This window comes from Gadus macrocephalus, chromosome 7, assembly GCF_031168955.1.
Source record: "Gadus macrocephalus chromosome 7, ASM3116895v1".
NCBI classification, from domain to species: Eukaryota; Metazoa; Chordata; class Actinopteri; order Gadiformes; family Gadidae; genus Gadus; species Gadus macrocephalus.
The window spans coordinates 18,964,815-18,985,548 of NC_082388.1; the positions used below are offsets into that span (position 1 = coordinate 18,964,815).

The 20,734-nt window shown below is 47.1% G+C and overlaps 1 protein-coding gene across 1 annotated transcript in view; it reads right to left on the reverse strand.

The window, feature by feature from the left end:
* robo3 (roundabout, axon guidance receptor, homolog 3 (Drosophila)) overlaps nt 1-20,734 on the reverse strand; it is a 96,045-nt gene that overhangs the window by 31,726 nt on the left and 43,585 nt on the right. Inside the window, exon 2 of the mRNA XM_060056485.1 lies at nt 6,090-6,521. Coding sequence (XP_059912468.1) covers nt 6,090-6,521 — 432 coding nt within the window. The remainder of the gene's footprint in view (nt 1-6,089; nt 6,522-20,734) is intronic.

A 20,734-nucleotide genomic window follows, 5' to 3' on the forward strand; every position in this document is an offset into this window, starting at 1 on the left:
AGCTAATTGGACTTTACAATCCCTTTAGTGAAGCATGGGCACACACACACAAACACACACTTCATGATAGGAAGGAAGGAAGGAGGTAGGGGAGAAAGGAAGGAAGGGAGGAAGGGAAGGAGGAAAGGAGGGAGGGAGGGAGGGAGGGAGGGATAAAGGACAGAAGGGAGGGAGGGAGAAGGACGGAGGGAGGAAGGATGGAATGAAGGAGCGATGGAAGGAAAGGAGGAAGGGAGAAAAGAAGGATGAATGTAAGGAAGGAGGGAAGGAAGACAGGGAGGAAGGAAGGACGGAAGGATGGATGGAAGAAAGGAAGAAAGGATGGAAGGATGGAAGGATTGATTGAAGGAAAGGAGGGAAGGGAGGAAGGAAGGATGGAAGGATAGAATGTAGGGAGGCTTGGAAGGAGGGAGGAAAGAAGGGATAAAAATCATCGGATAAACAGACAGACAGACGGACAGACAGACAGACAGACTTACAGACATGACATATGGACATGACCAGACAGAAAGATAAAAGAACATATGTGAGAAGAGCATTTTCTTTCCAAAGACCCCGCAAAGAGATTAGTGGGAAACGCGCAGAAGTAAACAACAAAGTCTGGTCAAAGATGGCCTAGTCATAGACTCTACAATCCAAGGACTGGTTGTTTACCAAACCTCAACGTGTTCAGTGTATTCCAGCTATACTTTTACCTGACATTATTTGACAAATAATCTCTTAGTGTTCCCACTTCCCTTCTTAGAAGTCATGACCATGGACTGATAGCACAAACGGTACTAGTACTATTTGTTTTTTCCGCAGAGAGAGAGAACGCAAATGGGCAGAATCTGGCACCACTGTACACCGCAGCATGTATCACAGAGACCTTGGGTGTCCTGACTGGTGGAGGTTAATTACAGGTGTGGGGACAGAGAGAGAGAGGGAGAGAGATAGAGGGAGAGAGAGAGAGAGGGGGGATGGCAGCCAGCAATCTGTGGCAGTAGAATGGGGATTCTCACCCAACCGCCAAGCCCAAACCTCAAATCCTTTTTCCCATTTCCACCAAATCCATAAACCCTGAAATCCATTTCTCCGCCCGCTGTCTCCGTGATCAGGTGTGACAGGTGTTTGTGTGTGTGAGTGTGTGTGTGTGTGTGTGCGCGTGTGTATGCGTGTGTGTGAGCGAATGCCTGTTTGCATGTGTGTCAGAAAAAGGACAATTTGCCTGGGACTGTGCACTTCAGCTGTTATTTTCCTCCCACTGACGAGCATGATGTGCCACACGTAGGCATTCACACACACACACACACACACACACACACACACACACACACACACACACACACACACACACACACACACACACACACACACACACACACACACACACACACACACACACAAATTAATACACAGGCAGAAAACGTAGGGGGTCTCAGCTGGATACAAGCTACCCCTTGCACCACCCCCCCCCCCCCCCTCCTCCCTCACCTGTTCATTCTCAGCATTCCAGCAGCTGACACGTTGAACCTCCAAGCAGTGACCTCCCCATAACCTTCAAGGGTGGGGGTGGGTGGTGCAGAGTGGTTGGGTTGCTGAGGGGGGGGGGGGGGGGGGGGGGGGGGGTGTTCGGGACAGCCTTTAGGGAGGCGTTGTTAAGGCTTTCACACAAAGAACCCCCATCCACAGACAGACAGACAGACAGACAGACAGACAGACAGACAGACAGACAGACAGACAGACAGACAGACAAACAGTTCATTCTGTTTAAACCCCCCCCCCCCCCCCCCCCCTCAGAAAGACACAGCGGTCCCATTTCCCCCCCCACCCCGTTGGCCGTCGTGAATATTCATGAGCCATAAAGTCTGTCGGCAGGGAGGCGGCATGGTTGCTGTGGCTGCCATAAAGTACCCTGCCTGCCAGAGGTATAAAACCAGGCGGACAAAGCGAGCCGAGCCCCAGAGACGGAGAGCTATATCTGAATGTCAAACCCACAACGACCCCGTCTCGGTCCTGAGGCGCGGGCCCTGTCTCGGTCAGGGCTCACGCAACGCTTCCATTGTTCTCTAATGAGCGCAATCGCTTTCCTCGCCCACGCATTCCCCCCGCACTAAATTAGTGTTCAAAACAGGGGTTTTATGTCACACGTCGTCCAGGCCTTACTTGACACTAAAGTGTGGTTTGGGCAGGGAAGGGGGTGGCAGGGGGGGATATGTGTATATTCTTGATGTGCTTCAGGTGACAGATTACCATATCCATTCCGGTATGTTGTGTTCAATGATTTACTTATTGTTAGCCACTGAGAGCTTGCACTTTGTTGGCAAGACAGAGCTGAGAGAGCAGTACCTTTGATGTAACTGCGAAAAGAAAGGGTTCCCATTGACGCTGGAATAATGGCATATTTACTCAACAAAAGTCAACAATTTTAAAGATTGACTCATAATTAACGAGTAATAAAACTGAAAATGAACATAAAGTCCTATCAGCAGACCTGTGGTGCAAATTGACTATTTAATCATCTTAGACTTCAGGCCACACAGTATACTACATTTGAATCCCTCAAAAGATAGAACGATGATTCAAACCCCTAAATATTTAATTGCCCTTCTATCATTATTTCTCACACACACACACACACACACACACACACACACACACACACACACACACACACACACACACACACACACACACACACACACACACACACACACACACACACACACACACACACACACACAGAAGATGAAAGAAGCGAAAGCTCTTCAGATATTGAACTTTAAAATCCTGCACTCTCAATCAAATACCAAGACTCTTCTTCACTTCGCAATTCAATTCACACAATGCCCCCAGCACACACACACACACACACACAGTCGCAAACACACACACACATAAACACACGCCTCCATACTGTCGCTGTGCTGGTCGTGGTGGTCCTGTGTGCTACCGTGGCTGCCTGCTAGTCTCCTGCGCCAGCAGCAGATGGAACTGTAAAGGGTTAAGCCTTTTGAACCCCCTAGCTGCTAAACCCACTGTGTGCTGGCACACGTGCACGTGCCAAATGCACACCCACACACCCAAACATGCACATCCACACACACACACACACACACACACACACACACACATACACATACACGCGTGCACCTGCCTATTAGCCCTATATGCATTCAAGCCACCAGCTGGGTAGCAGAGTGACACCCAGCTACAAAGAGCACCCCCCTGCAGACTGGTGCAGACACACACGCACACACACACGCACACACACACACACACACACACACTCACACGGCTGAGGTCTGTTGTGTTATCTCTGGCCCCCAGCGGCACAAGCCAAAGAGTTGGCATTAAGATGACGTTGGCACATGTTGGTGTTTGTACCATGGTAACCCCACCTCCCCTCTCCACCCGACTCCCCTCTCCACCCGACTCCCCTCTCCACCCGACTCCCCTCCCCACCCGACTCCCCTCTCCACCCACCTCCCCTCCCCACCCGACTCCCCTCTCCACCCGACTCCCCTCTCCACCCGACTCCCCTCCCCACCCGACTCCCCTCCCCACCCACCTCCCCTCCCCACCCGACTCCCCTCTCCACCCGACTCCCCTCTCCACCCGACTCCCCTCCCCACCCGACTCCCCTCTCCACCCGACTCCCCTCCCCACCCGACTCCCCTCCCCACCCGACTCCCCTCCCCACCCTCCCTCTGTTCCAAGAGCCAGCAGAGCTAGAAGGTAGCAGAGGCCTGCATGGCCATGCTGCAGCTTGCTTGTGCGAGTTTGTGAAGGAGTGAGTGAATGAATGAGGGGGTGAGTGAGGGAATGAGTGAGCAAGCGAGGACGAGAATGAACGAGGGATGGTTGAGGGATATAGCGAGTGAGTGAGTGGTTAAGTGGGTGAGGGAATGAATGAGTGAGTGGGTGGGTGGGCGCGTAAGTGGGTGGCTTTGTGAATGGAATGGGTCTGTGAGTGAGTTGGTGGGTGAGTGGGTGAGGGAATGAATGAGTGAGTGGGTGGGTGGGTGAGTGGCATGGATCTGTGAGTGAGTTGGTGGGTGAGTGGGTAGGAGAGTGAGTGAGCGAGTGAGAGAGCGAGGGTGTGTGTGCATGCAGGGGGGTTATATTGATAATGATAGGAACCCATTTTGGTGTGTCTTGGCATGTGTGTATGCATGCTGTTTCCCCGAGGAACATGGTGTCGTTCATTGAGAAGGCGGAAAGCTACGTGGCTGAAGAATAAAAATACGCAATCATCATAGAAATACTTGATGGATAAACTAGGTGGACAGTGCCTTGAAAATACCATGATCTCCTCTCCAATGGTGACGCCTTAATGTGAGCTCCTGTAGCCTATAGCGCATAGGGTACAGTGTAAAATCTCCTCCTGAGAGATTTCATGCTCTGCTTCTTAAAGCACGTAATATCCTAGAGGCTCACGCAGCAATAACGCAACCAGAATCGGAGCACCCTTGGAAGCATAAGCAGCCTGGGTGACGAGCGCATTTGATTTTCTAAGTAGGTAAGGGGCAGGAAATAACATGGGCACAGAAAAATAAGAGACGTTATCCTAATCCTGTGGACTCATGGACGGTGAGCCGGGTAAAAGCATAACGCAGTTTCACTCCTCCACCAACATTCAGTTTCCAAACCAAGCCATTATCTTATAATGACCCCGTACTGAGTCTGTTAGCAAATAAAGAGCGAAGGGGCCAGGTGAGTACCGGGGCCGCTTCTTGATTCTCTTTGAGCCGCGGTCTCGGTTTTAGCGGCCGGTCACCGCACAGCTCTGAGTGGTTGGCAGAGCAAAGAGAATGATTTATGTGGTGCTTTCCTCCATCTTTCTGGTAGAAGTAGTCAGGGGAATTCAGTCTGGTTATTAAGTTAGGTGCGAGCCCTTCAGCGAAAACTCAACGTCTGGCCTGAAGGTGTCTGAAAGTCTAGAGTTTCACTATTTTCTCATTTTTTGTTTTATTTTTTCCCCCCGTCTTACCTTATCCAGCTGGATTGTGTTAGTGCAATGAAGAATTCCTGGAATGGCTAAAGTTTAAAGTGTGTACAGCGCCAGGGAAAGGTGATGGAGGAGGAGTGGAAGATAGGTGTTGTACCATATGGTCCGTGTTAAGAAGACTTCATTGTCGCCAAAATAACATACTTTCTCTGCACAATTGCATCTCCTGCCAATTGGCCCTAATAGTGTTTATGAGTGTATTTGACTGAGCAACTCAGGTTTTATTTAGAATTTTCTCTTCCACTGTGTTTTAGCACCACTATCCTTTAACTCATTATTTGCTGGTTGAAACGTTCACTTCAAAAACATAGATACAATAATCACATATTTTGAACTCACATGGTAGCAGTGTGAAGTTGAGAATATCTGAACGGGGTGAGTTGTTGTGGTCGGCAAGGGGATGGGGGTTGGGAGCTGTAGTGTGTGTGGGGAAGCTAGATGGAAGGTGCCATGTGATTTGACACCTCGGTTGGGGGTCAACGCTGCCAAATAATGTCAAGATAAGGAGGAGTGTTGCTTGGGGTGTTTTTTACCGGTGGTGCAGTATGTCTGAAGAAAGACTAGGTTTTCAGCCCTGCAAGTGAAAGACTGCAGAAACAATGCCGATACATGATACCAGCACCGGGCAATTTCTGTGCCTCTGAGCCAAACTTCTACCGAAGGAATGTTTCAGTATGTCCTTGTATCACTGTTTTCGTTCTAACTATGTATCTTAAAAACATCTCTCTAAGAATGATCGCTAGGAATAACGTGGCAGCATCTACAGTAAAAAAACAATTCAAATCCAATATATATTAAAAAAAAAAAAGTATATCCACATAGAATTGTGTAGTGCTTTTCAATTCACCCCATGTAATTGCCTTCTCTTGAATTCACATGGTTTACATGGCATACAAGTGCATGCACAGAAACACACCCGCACACACACAAAACACATAACAGCAAGGTTATACGTCCATATCACCCCAATTTATGTCTGCTCACCGTCTAACCACTTACTCAACAAATCGTCTAATTGTGTCAAACAATCTGGTCTCCATGAACACAAGATATATATACGAGAAAGTAGAAGGACACTCTTTACGAATGCTTCAATAATCGCAAGACGACAAACAGAACGCAGAGAACACAGCGGCACCGACATCCATTCCCCGAATCCATCGCTCGATCAGACTACAAAGAGCAAAAACGGCGGTCCACTCACTTGCCACCTCCAGCGAGGCGTTGCGGCTCACCGCCTCGCCCAGGTAGTTGCGCGCCACGCACACGTACACGCCCTCGTCGGGCTTGCTGCGGCGGCCGTGCACGATGCGCAGGAAGAAGAGCGAGCCGCTGGGCAGCAGCATGCGGTGCGAGCGCGGGTCCTCGCGGTCCGTCTCCACGCGCTCGCCGTCCTTGTACCACTCCACCATTGGCGACGGCCGGCCCTCCGCCTTGCAGTTGAGGGTGGCCGGCTCGCCCTTGGACACGATCAGGTCGGACGGGTGCTCCACGACGCGGGGCGCCGCGTCCTCCAGTCGGGGACGAGATCCTGGGGGAGGACGAGAGGGTGAGGGAGGGAGGGAGGGAGGGAGGGGAGGGGGGGGGATAAGGGAGGTTAGTTAACTGTTATGTTCGTCAAAGTCATTTCATCCAGAGCTGGATTATGGATGCATGGGTGATGATAGAGATGCGATCTTTGGGAATTTGAGACGCTACGCAGTTGATAATTGGAAAAATTGGACTAGACAAGAGTGGGATTCCACACCCTGTTACCACATCTGCAATGCCGGCATCGCCACGTAAACGTCTGATTAACAGTGAAGGGGGTTACTGCTAAAACAAAGAACATCTGTGATGAGGAGCTGACACACACCGAGCTCTGTTGGTTCTGCTTGGTTACTGCTTTGTGTTGTTAAGCATTTACCATTGTGTGACGGCAAGGCACAAGCAAAAAAACAGCCGCACGAAGAGCGGAGGTATCTTACAAAGGGTATATTTACAGGCTGTAAAACGAAAGGTTCAATGGCTGCAAGAAAAAAAAGTGCGGCCTTGTACTTGTGTGGGAGAAGGAGAGACTAAAGATGGACTAAAGCGTCCAAATCCTCAGAGTCCTTTTTAACATTCAAGCCACCACGGACTGTAAAGAAGCAAGTGGGCGGCTCCGGCAATAAATGGATAGAGCAACATTAAAAAACATTGGCATAGAGATTTGGATTCTCTTCTGCTCTCTTCCCCATGGTTTTCATCTTCCGCCAAAGGCGACGCAGGAATAAACACACACACACACACACACACACACACACACACACACACACACACACACACACACACACACACACACACACACACACACACACACACACACACACACACACAGCACAACATGTTCCCAGTGACAGGGGCATGAAATGTGGCTGCTTCTGGGGATGCATTCAATGTGTAAATCGAGCGGACGTCGGGAATGACACGCTCTATATGCAGAGCCTTTCAAAAACACACACATTCATCTCGCGGTGCAGATGCACTCTAATCAGAGAGGGGCACGGGAGATGAGCTAGGATTGTTTGGAGACGTTCAATTGTTTACATTGGAAAACGCAGAGTAAACTTCAATCGAAACTCGCTTCGGCAGAGGTGTGAAGTATTTTTGCACCTCGGTGTGTACATTGTTTAAAATAAATGTTTATACTTTTGCATGCATTTGATGAAAATATATTGATTCATTTAGAATTTAGATGGTATCTGCAGTGTGAAGCCGTTGCTATGCTTCAGAGTCCCCCGGTCACAACACATCGGGGGCTGAAAAGTGTTTTATTTATTTTCATTTTAAATAGCAGTCAGAAAATAAGGACCTGAGAGAACATAGAGAGAGGGGGACGGAAATTGCTTTTCTTTCTCCACCCTTTTTACTCTTTCATTTTGAATGACAGTGTGTTATCTGCACAAATATGTATGGAGAGCCATAATTCTATAGCCGAAGCAACACGGGGCCAAAGACACAGAAAATCCCACCGTAGGAGGAGAATGGTTTAGGAAAATACAACGTGAGATGAGCCTCTCACACTGGTGTTTTGAGGAGTAGCAGATTTGGTATGCTGCGCTCGTTATTATCGTAGCTTATAGGGTTACACATTTCACACTCTGACTGTCTTTTTTTTTCTATTTCACTCCCTTGGTCTGTCACTCTCATGCATGCATGTGCCGTCACGTGCATGCACAGGCGCACGCACACGCACACACACACACACACACACACACACACACACACACACACACACACACACACACACACACAGTTGAAGGACAGACCACCAAACTCCTTCCTGCTCGTTCAACATGCCAATTTCACTTCAATCCCAGATGGGGGAATTCAACAGGAGGCATTTTCCTCCCCCCCAGGTGAAGGTGTGAGAGTAAAGTTCGAAGGTTCAAGCTTTTTCTGATAACAGCTGATTACGGACAGAGAGGAGGGGGCTGGGGTCACACCCGCTGGCTCCCACGCCCTTCACTCAAAGGGGGATAATAAATAGAAAAAGGACGGCTTCATCTCGGTGGCCATTAAGGACATGGGGAGATGGGGAAGCTAAGATAAGTGCTGCTTGCTGATGGGCTGACATTAAAGCAGCTTCCAGGGGGTTTCTCTGCTATCAAATACAATGCGATTTTCAAAGACATGGAAATAGGAAGATCAGACTGGGAGGAAATGGCCGTTGCTGTGAATGAAAACCAACCGACTGAAGAGGGTATTCAGACTGCTGGGGCTTCGGACACACTCAGCTTTGCTTTTTGCTGGCTCCTTATTTATTTTTCTCCTATAATTATTTTTAATTTGTCTGAAACAAACTGCTAATTTATTTTATATGACTGAGCCTGTTTTTTGCATACCTGATTTTGTTTCAGAAACAAACAAAGTGTGTGATCCTTTCAACCAAAACAAAAACCAAGTGAAATGTAAATTAGCCGATTAAGGGAATCAATGCACACAATTTGTGAACGTTTATGTATTTCAGTCACATTTAGTCGTTCTTTATTATTGTGTTTGTTCCGTTTCCAAGTTTTATCTTTTTCTCTCTAAACTCTGAATTTATTTGTGTTATAATGTCACAGGCGGCGGCAGCAAAATATAGCCTCATCTAAAACCAGGCAAGCAAGCGGTAAATCTGCCACAGGGCAACCCCGGCTGTCATAAAATTGTGTGTGACACAACAGAGGCTCCGAAAAGACATTCAAAGCTAATGATGGCACCGGAGCGCTGGGGTAATCTTTACAGCCAATGTTCCTGTCTCCGACGCAACTGATTTGCACCACCCCTAACTCGACACTACACCACACCGCGAGAGGTACCTCGGATGATTCTTGGTTGGGTTTTCTATCGGCTCTGTATCGTATCCAAAGCGCTGTAAATGAATAAACAACACATATTAGATACATAGTTATGAGTGAGAAGGTAGGAGTCAGGCATCTTGCTTAAGGATGCCTGGTCGATTTGTTCTAGGATTCAAATACCCTTAACCCAAACCACGAGACGATCCCTTCCTCAGGAAGAATATGAATACAAATTAGCATCATCATGGTCATGGTTTTGTTAAGTGCTTTCCAGCGCTCCAGGGCTCCATGTGGAGCAGCCCTGCCACAGACCCAGAATGGGTCACATCGTGTTCATCAAAATAGCTTTCAGGAGACATATGTATCATGGCCCGACCCTGGGCGTCTCGACAAAGACTTGTGCCACGGTTGAGAACACAGCAGGGCACAGCCCTTTCAGAGCTGACTCATAAATGTTACAGACATCACGGCTGGGAACGAGCCACGTGGAAACGTTGAGCTGTAGAGCTTTCTAACAGGGAGAGACCACCTTGGTGCGAGGGGGTGAGAAATATCGTCCAAACCTCTGAGTGGTAGACTCGGCACGCAGCTCTGGGAAATATGACCGTGTTATGTAACACGGTCATACTGTCGCACAGTTTGGGCTCACACTGGAGTAAACACACGTACTCTCCCCATCCCATCCCTGATGTTGCACCGATCAACAGCTTTGTACTCAGTATCTCCACACTAAAATACATCTCATCTGTATCCCCCCTCATCAGATTTTTATACACATAAAACCATTACTCATGTGAAGTGATTCACGCAGCTCGCACCCTCCTGCTTCAAAACCAAGTGGTAATACGCTGCGTGGTGAAAGTGAAAGCGAAGCAGACCAACGACGGCGCAGACAGTCTGGAGGATGAGAACGGTTGCCTTCAAACCGGGGAGATGTTTAATGGGCCTGTCTGGAGCCCCTCGGGGCCCGTTAGCTTCCACCCTGTGGTGCAGCCTACAGCAGGGCAGGACCGGCGTCAGAGCTAGCGTGTGAGCTAATGAAACCGCGGGGGTAGTTTGGATTTTCTCACACTCAAGCAGAATCCGGACAGGCCAAGCGTGGAAACATAAAAAGGTGAATTATCAATTGAACCCAACCTTCTTTACATATTTTTTTATACAACCCGCCTGACTTTGCCAGACCAATTCGAAAATGTGTATTAGTGTGGAACCTCTCTCCGTTTATTTTCAATTTCCAAAAGGCGTTATCTACGGGCGCAGACCAAAATGCCTCTGGACGCAATTTGATAGACCTACTACCCATCAGAGCAATGAAACGTGGGACACATCAGCGGCAGCCATCTTGGTTTATTATGAAAATGCCGCAATGGCTCCCTCATAGGGCTATTTCACTATACAGAGGGCTCCTCTGTATAGGCAGCGTATCAAACAAGACCCATTTTAGATTAAAAAAAAGTTCTGATTTGCCCAACATGGGCCTCTGCTGGAAATCTGTCTGAACGGGGGGGGGGGGGGGGGGGACACACGCATATGCCACAGCAAATGGAACATGAGTTTGCAGTTTTGTCTGTTTCCAAGGCTCGCCCTCTGGTGTGATGGGGGGCAGAAAATCTCTGAAGCATAACCATCCTTCACCCCTTCCTCCCATTACCCGCAATCTATCGGCTACAAACCGACAAGTGTCGTGCCCTGGCCTGCCCTGCCCTGTTGTAAGACAAGAGGAGATCTACTCCTGCTGATCTCCAATGGCTCCCTGCCAGCTCCCCCAGCCCTATTTCACTGAACACGCACGCACATACACACAGACAGTGGGCTGGGCACAAGTGGGCTTTCATCCCTAAGCAGATTTACATCCTCTGGAGAAGCGAGGGGATGACAGCACATTGCCCAACTTGCACCACAAATCACCATAGCACCCTTTAATATCCAGCCCATAGTCTGGCACATGGTCCAAGTAAAAAGGCTTGTCGAGAAGGGTAGGTAGCCTGCTGCCTTTGCTTTGTGGAGGGACAGGGTCTACGTCGATTTGTTAATGAGTCTAGACGACATCAAAGGCAGCCACATTGGGGTGCTTTGAAACGCAAAAGCTGTATACTATACTGACACGTTAAGGCCGTGTACGCGTGGCATTTACATCACTTGAACACCGTCTGAAGCACAAAGCGGTTTACCGTCATCGGTCAAGCAGATAACCCTCCGACTGAAATTAAAAGGCCCTGATCCCTAAATGAGTAATAAATCACACAATTTATCCCTTTAGAAGGGTAGTAAAGATAAGGATTTAAAGATTAAAAAAAAACGGGTTTTACAAAAACATCTGCCACTTCTGATGGAGTGACATGGTCAGAGCTCTGATCGTAGTCTGAATTATGCAGATGTTTTCAGACAATGTTTTCTGAGTCTCGTCCCAACAAATACTATACTTTTGAATTTCAATACCCATTAAAATTTGCCCTGTTTGGAAAAGGCTTAATGAGTCTAAGTGCGTTTGAGAGCACAATCAAGCACCACAATTGACTTTGGTTAGAGTTGACTGGCAGAGCTGGCTCATTGATTACCGATAAAAATACACCATGAATAATTTTTCGGTGTGCAGTGTTTTCTCTTCCTCTCTTTTATCTTCACCGCAGCCATGGTGGATATTTCCTTCATGCAAAGTACTTTGTCGGTCGACATACTACTGCAACACCCAATCGAGAGTGAAAGTATGAGTGGCGGATTATTCCAGAATCCAGTTTTACACACAGCCCTAAACCAGACAGCGAATGTCTTATGAGGACAACAACTCAAGAATTGGCAGCTTTCTCCGCTGCCTCACCCTACAGGCACATCAGCTCTATCTCCAGTCCCAGTAAGGACACAACTCCACGCTTTTACCTTGAAAGAGTGAGGAGGCTGAATATCGTAAGAAGGGAAAACCTTATCATTGTGTGGTGGATTGTAGTTGAGTAGAGAAAAGCTTTAGCCAAGCTCCATCTTAGCCGTTTCAATGAAAGTAAAGTCCCTCGCTTCCTTCATCTCCTGTGCGCCCCCCGTTGAAGATAACCGCCACCTTCTCCCAGCAATCCCTACCAAACAGAACTTCACCCCGCTAACAACCACAGCTGGAAGATAAATGAACCTCTGGTCAGTAAGTATCAGCCAGCAACGAATGCCGAGAGCTTCTATAATCTCCAACAGGACAGTGGCATGGGGGGGGGGAGGCCAAAGACCATCAAAAGAAAACCTGACCAACTTTCTTATTCCTATTTTACCTTCATCTACAATTCTTTTCAGGAAGCCCGGCCTCCCCCTTGAGGAATTTGTTGTTTTACGGCTTCGCCAACCCTCCCCTCCCACTCTCCAATTCTGCCTTTCTCGATTCCTGACCCGGAGCCGGGGAATTGATTTGTGAATGCGAGCATTCAAAGTTAAATGTGAAGCGGAGAGGGAGAAGCAGGCTGAAGTGTTTTCACTGTGGCCCTCCCACTCCTTGACCCTGTGGGGACAACAGAACGAGGCGCTCGCATGAGAATACAAACTGTCGGCCGTAAAAAGCTTGGGGGCTTGTTAATGGAGCCCCTGCCGATGCTAACCGTCTAAAAAGGCAGGGTCAACTTTCCTAAAGGAAATTGGATGTTTTTGGATCCTTTTTTTAATCGCGCGTCTCCTGGGGCAATCAGTGGTTTCATGGCCAACAGAGTTTACTATCTTTTTTTTTTCCTTTTTTCTATTTATACGTGGGGGGAGGGCTCAAGGCAGTAGACGATGTTTCAATAACAGCTTCATAAAAATTCTTATAAAAAAATAATTATAGCTCTTTGTGACACCCTCTAAAGAGGTACGGTCTCTCAGACTGACACACCCAGATGATTCAGGGCACGCTTTCAGGGAGGCAGCCATAGTAGATAATTATTTTTTAACTTGCGCCGTAGTACAAACCATGAATCCCAAAATGATGTTTATTTTTGTAAAGGTTGACTTGATTTAGATCCAAGTCAAGAAGAGACTTAAAGGGTCTTTTTTCATGGAGATTTTGGCTGTGGACTCAACCTTCAGAAATCTGCATATGAATGTTCCTCTCTTTCAATCTGCCCTCATTTTATTTTCATTTGGTAGGTCAGTAGGCAAGCCGATGTTGCCTTCTACAAAGCACCATGCATGAACTCAATACTTGGTATGGCTGTGACTTCTAGCCCATAGTTCTTTAAATCCAACCACTGGAACTTGACCACTTCAACTTCCGGTCTGGCCTAAAGGGAGGTTGTTTTACTGCCACTGTTTGATGGAAATGTTTTTTCAAAAATAAACAAGGAGAAAAGTCTGAGAATGTATGCCATTTGTATAGAGGATGTATAGAGTGCATTTGGCTGTGAGTTTCTGATCATCTGATAAGGCCGGAAGAGACGGGTAAAGAGAAAAGAGAAAAAAACTCCCCAAAAACTGAAAAGAAAAAAAACGTAAACTAGGCCAAACATCTTAGCCCATGGCCGAACCATATGCTGAACCGAAGTGACCGAACTACACAGAGAAAGGCATATATATATAGATGTACATCTCCGTCTCACCGGTGCCTGTGGATTCAGGTGTTTCCCCGAACAATTATTGATTGCTGGAAAGATAACGAAAGTACAGAGGTGGTAGTAGCAGTTTTAGCCGGAGGGATTCCTTGAGTCTGCCAGGGTACCCCGGCCGCTGGGCTTTAGGGTGGACCACCATGGCGGGGGAATGGAGGGAAATGCCATTGGCTTCCTGTTCCACAGACGCAGCCCACGCTAATAGCATAATGCAGAATTCGATTTTAGTAGATCTGTACTCAGCCACTCATGCGTCTCGGATACTCGTGCACGCTTGTGCATGTGTACGCACGCACACGCACACGCACGCGCACGCACGCACGCACACGCACGCGCACACACACACACACCCACACACACACACACACACACACACACACACACACACACACACACACACACACACACACACACACACACACATTCAATCTAGATTAGCACTATCAGTCTAGAATCTAGATCAGACCCAGAATCACACCAGCGATGGCGATGCCCTACAGGAACTGTAACTTGTAACGGGAGTCCACTAGAGTGTACATGTTTGATTTAGTCTTTCATTAAGAAAGAGAAAAAAAGGGTTTGTTAAATGAAATATAGTGACTAGGGAATTCAAATACAGTTTTGTAGACATGCTTGATTAATAACCATTTGTATATTTGTTAGTATTTATTCGGATACTACAACAGTGTATGAATTCTTGCTCTGCACTCCTTCCGTACAGAGCGTGAATTGGCAAGACCGACAATGACTTCAAACTAACTGGTATATTAATGAAAGGTCCTAGGTTTCTCCCCAGGATCTCGGGTTAATGGTTTTAGAGGTAAAATATATTTAATAAGTGGTCGGTCATTTTATCAACATTAATAGAACTGGCAGCAATGTTTTATTTAAAGTGATCAGTCACCCACATAGTTCCTGTGTTATTTCTTTCGGGTTTTCTTTGTGATAATTGAAAGCAGGCCTACCCTCGCACTAAGGAAGCCGTGCCTTGGATCAATAGCTACTGACGTCTATGCAGCAGTCCTACGTGAGAATATTGGTGAAAATAAGCTTAATTACAGCGTAGCCAAAAGCACTATTTTTGCTGATCAGAAAAGCACTATGCTATTGTGGCCTACCTGGCTGTCAATTGTCAAACAGAAAGCGGTCTCCTCCTCCTACCACCCGCTTCAACACACAAACACATTTTTTCTTAGAATCAATTACCAAAAAAGGGTCAATCTGAACCGCCTTCTCACCAAGTTATTCACAACATTTCTCCCCATGCAAAACAATAGGTATCGAGTAATGGGCTTTTCAGTGGAGAAAAGGACAGTCCTCCCAGTTTGAAAGACAGCTATTTAAATCGGCACAACTGCTGTCCACATCTCCCTCCATCCCTATCACATCGGCACTCATCCAAAATCAACCGGATATGGCTGAAAATCATCCATTAATAGTGAATTTATTTCCTCAAACCAAGCTTCCCATGCGCCAAACATTACGACCAATTCAACCAAAACCCTAACATGATCAACCATGACAGCACATTTGGCTATGGCTTTGATGTGATGGCACTGCGGGTTCTGTCTCTGGCTTGATGTGAATTAGAAACTAAACTTTTCTCACTATAATAAACACACACACACACACACACACACACACACACACACACACACACACACACACACACACACACACACACACACACACACACACACACACACACACACACTAAGGGCTAGTACGCCCTTTGCTTTGGCAAAAAGAGTTGGGAGGCAGACGTTTAGGAAACGTTTTCTGGAGCCTTAATCAGATGGACACACAGACACACAGACACACAGACACACAGACACACACACACACACACACACACATACGCACAACAACATGTTTTGAGCACCGTCATTAAAAAGTAGTCTGTTCCAAAAAAAGCCATATCAAGGGTATTTAGATAATGAATGTTGGTTAAAAACATTTTAATGTGCAGAATGCACCCAAAACACTTAATCAAGATCTGCAAAGCACTGCCATGTATGTATTCCATTCTCTCTGTTGGATAGCAAGAGGCTAGTCGTGCCTGCATCACAGGCTGCGATCACATATCAACGGCGATGGGAAAGCGGGATATTGTGAGGTAACATAAGTATGACAAATATTATGTACGTGGGTTGTGCATCTCTGTTCCACCCTGAACTGCACTTGTATCTTTCAACTCATGCAGTGGGCACATTTCAAGTAGACCTGCTATTTCTGGCCAACCTGTGTGTGTCACACAAACGCACACAAATACACACATGGGCACACGCGCAAACACACACACACACACACACACACACACACACACACACACACACACACACACACACACACACACACACACACACACACACACACACACACACACACACACACACATAAACAGACACGCACACAAACAGTAGACATTAACAACCCATGACTTTGCTGTAATGCACAATATATAAGGAAACAGACAAGCTGTTTTATTGGAAACTGTCAAACCTGTCCACCTAGAGTTACATTTACTGTACTTGCAGAACGAGAAACAGTGGTGGTGACTCTGCACACTGGGATTGCAGTGGACACCTCCTCGCTTCTGTATAAAATAGTGTCCTTTATTTACCAAGGATACAATACAGCTGTGTGGTGGCTTATCTTCCAGCAAATCGAATAACAAAAAAACTGTATGGGCCTGTATTTCTGTCACTGTTTTTCAGAGCACCCGCCCACCCACCAAAAAACATACTCCTCACGGCCTGTTAAACAGCTCAAGGGTGATGTCCGCCACCCCGCCACCACAACCACAGTGACTTTGTTGTAGCAGTCCGACCAGACAGAGTCCCCTTTGATTAACCCAGCTACAAATCTATTTCAGTGCATTGACAGACTGGAAGGGGTCATAACCCCACCATCCCGTCCTCTACCCCCCTAACCACCGAAAAAAATAGTGTTACTAATGCTCCGGGCCATCCATCTGTCTACAGCCACGGGCCACGTAGGTGGTGGTGGAGGAGGAGGAGGTGGGGGGTTGACATTATGGAGACCCCATAATCAGACCCCAGAGTCTCCCTATGCTGTCTGCAACCACTTTTCAATAGTTCCTATGCCAAGTTTGTGCAGCTGAGAGCCATGGCTGACCTCTCATGGTTGGTGTTGCCGCTGGATAAGTACTAAGTAGTGTTAAGAAGGCGCATCCCTTTGCAAATGTTTGTGTTGTGAAACGGCTGTAATGGTGATTCATTGTTATGTGCTCGGCTGGTAGCCGATAAAAAGGATACGATATGATATGCATTAAGAATTTAAGCCTAGTTCCTTTTCTTTATATCGGAGCCAAATGGCAAAGAAGCATACTTTAATTGTCCCCCAGCATGGTTGATTAGGTAAATGGATGTGAAGAAAAATACTGAACACACAAGCACTGCTCAGATTGCTGCCGTACACACAGGGAGGAACCGTTGTGTAACAAGCCGGGTACTTCACTGTCTGACTTGAATGTTTTTCTTAATTGATTCCTTCCCGGGCCATTTAAGCCACTGACGCCTGACTAATCACTTTGTGAAAATAGCAACAAGGTCAGCCCTTTCTTTTCTTTTCGACGGTGAAAAAAACAACAACAACAAAATAATACTTAAATGCTTCACACCTGTTCCAAGGGTACTTCCGCCACTCATTCGGTATCGAGCTAGGCGGGCCACTCGATGACTAGCCAAGGAACCGGGATGACTGCAGCGTATTCGCGGCAAAGGGTTCAGACTCAGAGCTACGTTATTGGCAGCTTGATCGATTGCTGAACAACAGATGGGCCGACAGGTGGGTGAGGTGAGGAGTGTCGTGCTGGAAAAAGGCGTGTGCCTGTTTGTCCTCCCGTAAACGACTCTGTCCTCCTGTTTGTCTGCTCAATCCCTCTTCTTTGCATCTTGTTCCCCCCCCCCCCCCACTTGACATTCAGGCCTCATCAGAATGCATCGGGCAGCTCTGAGGATTGACAGGCCCTCTACAATTATGTTTACGTGCGGCATTAAAATCTCTGTGGGGAGATCCAATCACAACAACCAAAAGAGAAAGAGACGGCTTGGGGACGCGTATATGAATACATTGGTGGTCGTATGCATTACCAGTCAGTCCTCTCTCTCTCTCTCTCTCTCTCTCTCTCTCTCTCTCTCTCTCTCTCTCTCTCTCTCTCTCTCTCTCTCTCTCTCTCTCTCTCTCTCTCTCTCTCTCTCTCTCTCTCTCTCTCTCTCTCTCTCTCTCTCTCTCTCTCTCTCTCATTGCATTCCACTATACATTTGAGGACCATGTGAACACCTATATTGTCATGGAAACCCAGCCCTCGGCTCACGCTCAGCCCATTTGAAATACCTTGCTTACTTGTGTATTCATGTTGTGAGCAGCAACTGCTCGTTATTTGGAGCTAAATATAAGGCTGTTAAAGTGCACAACACTGTGCTGTTAAACCAGGGTCCAACATCTGGAGTAAACATTCTGTGGAAGGCTCAAATGCGACGAGTGCCAGGTGTGGTGCTCACCTAAAGGCATTACGACCAGTAACCACTGTGTAGTGAGCGTAATACGCATGTCTAACTGGGAATGATGGAATCCCAACCCAAACGGTCACTGCGTAGTAGTATACACATGGTTTAATACCATAGGAGCGACTGAGTCACAAGGCTAGTGCATTTATTAAGTTGTCAACGGACAAACCAGCTCTGCTGTGTCATCTCCCCCAGGCAGTGTGACAGAAGTTGAGGCAACGGCTCAAATCATCTCATCATGCTAACAGCTAACAGGCGTCCCCACTGCACAGAATCGAGATGAAGTCCTCTGGCTATGGTTAACGCTACTTTAGTCACAGAGCACACCCACCCAAGACCTCCACCTTCCCCCTCAAGGAAACGGGTCCTTAAGGTGAGGTCGTTACGGGCCCGCTGACTGTAATTAGCGTGAAGGTTGGAGGGGGGGGGGGGGGGGGGCGCGGGAGGGGGAGGCTTAGCCGTGCATGGCTATTTGATCTGGAGGCTGGCCGTCAGCGGAAAACCCATGGGAAAGCGGACAGCTGTTTTGAAGCAGATTCGCCTTTAAAGTGTAGCGCGGAGCAAACACAGGGCCCATTGACAGACGTTCACAAGGACTAAACTACCGGGGACCGCTGGAGTGACACATGATGACGGGGCTGACTGACAGTGACAGTGTAGGCCGGGGTGTCCTCTTACTGACACAACAGCCCGAGCTCCAGTCCCATGAAACAAGACACCATGCCCGGATAAAAGGGGGCTTGTCAGCCATAGGGGGAGAGGGGATGAGTGAATGTAGGATTTAGGGGCTGACTTGAGGATGTTATTATAAGTTATCATGATAATGATGGGTACACTTTTTTTTTGGACTGATATATCTAGGCCTTCCAGAAGTAGATTATCTGCACATTCTGAAAGAAAGTAAAGACAATTCGGTCATGTGGAAGTTATACGAAATGGGCCGATAGTTCTTAATAAGTGGGTTTTATTCAGCGTCTGTAGCCCTAAAAGGAGCATCTGGAGTTAGTGATGGAGTCATTTTACAGATGCTATGCCCGCACAGAAAACACGGATTAATAAATGAGCTAGTGTTTAAAGGCGTGTTACGTTCCACTTGATTAAAAAAAAAAAAGTAGTAATACATTTGGTTAAGTTCACGAATAAACAATTTCCATTTTAATAGGCCTAAATCTGCATAAAAATCAAAGAATCGCCCATTAATTAAAAAAATATATATACAGAATGGTATGACAAAGAAATACAATACGTCAAGTAAATGTATACTATTATTTTGGAAAAGGTTGAATAGGCGCAACTTTGTGGAACCGCAATGATGCAAACTATGCGTGAACTGGCACGTTACACGCACGCAGTTTACATAGGCCTAGCGCAACCGCTGTAACCGCTTGACTGTGTTCTCGATTCCTACAATGCATGATGAACAGGAACCTAATTTCAAAGCACACCAATTCGAGATGGGAACGAATTGAATGCGTAATGACGCAGAACCCTCAGCGAGCCCAAATCTCCAACATGTATTTCTTTAGGTAAATTAACGCGATTCTGAAAAAGGGTACAATGGCATTCATTATTGTTAATAATGAAATATGCAATAAAAAAAAAAAAAGGCTTTGCTTTAACATAACACCGAACCCAAACACTGGGCTCAATCCGTGCAAACACCAGGCTAAGAGTCAGCCCATGGCTCATCAAACTTACTTACCATATGTCAAAGTTGAGAACCCCAATAAAACAAGTAGGATGACCAGCACCGGGCGATGCTCCATCGCCCTAGGTTTGTCCATGAAGCTGACTCTCTTCAAAGAAGCGCAGTGGGGAACATAGACCGTGCCCGGAACGATATATATCCACACAATAAAAAAAAATGAATGAAAACGTGCAGTTTATAAACTCTCCATAGATTCTATGGGTGGATTTAAGTCCCACGAGCGGACCACGCGCAGCATCACAGCCGTCGGGGGATCGAGTAGTTCATGTGAAACATCCCGGACGACAACTTTTTCCCGGTCCGGGTAAATTCCTGGGATAGTCCGTGAAAGGGTCACCAGCAACCGGCTCAGATATGAGAGCACACGCGGCGGTTATTGCTCGGTCACTTCTTCTTTCTTTCCCGCTTAAGCAGCACCATAAACACAACAACTAAAGAAAACGGTAACCGGTCCTCTCATCACATAATATTCCCAACATGTGATACGCGGAAAGAAATCCGTTCTTACTGGATGAGGAAATCCATCTTTCTTGTTATACCTGTGTCCTGGTATACGAGCGCTCTCCTCCAAGCGCTGAGCTGGATTACAAGCCCCATCACAAGCGAGCAACACGGTCTCGTGGCTAGAGCCCACCCTGTAG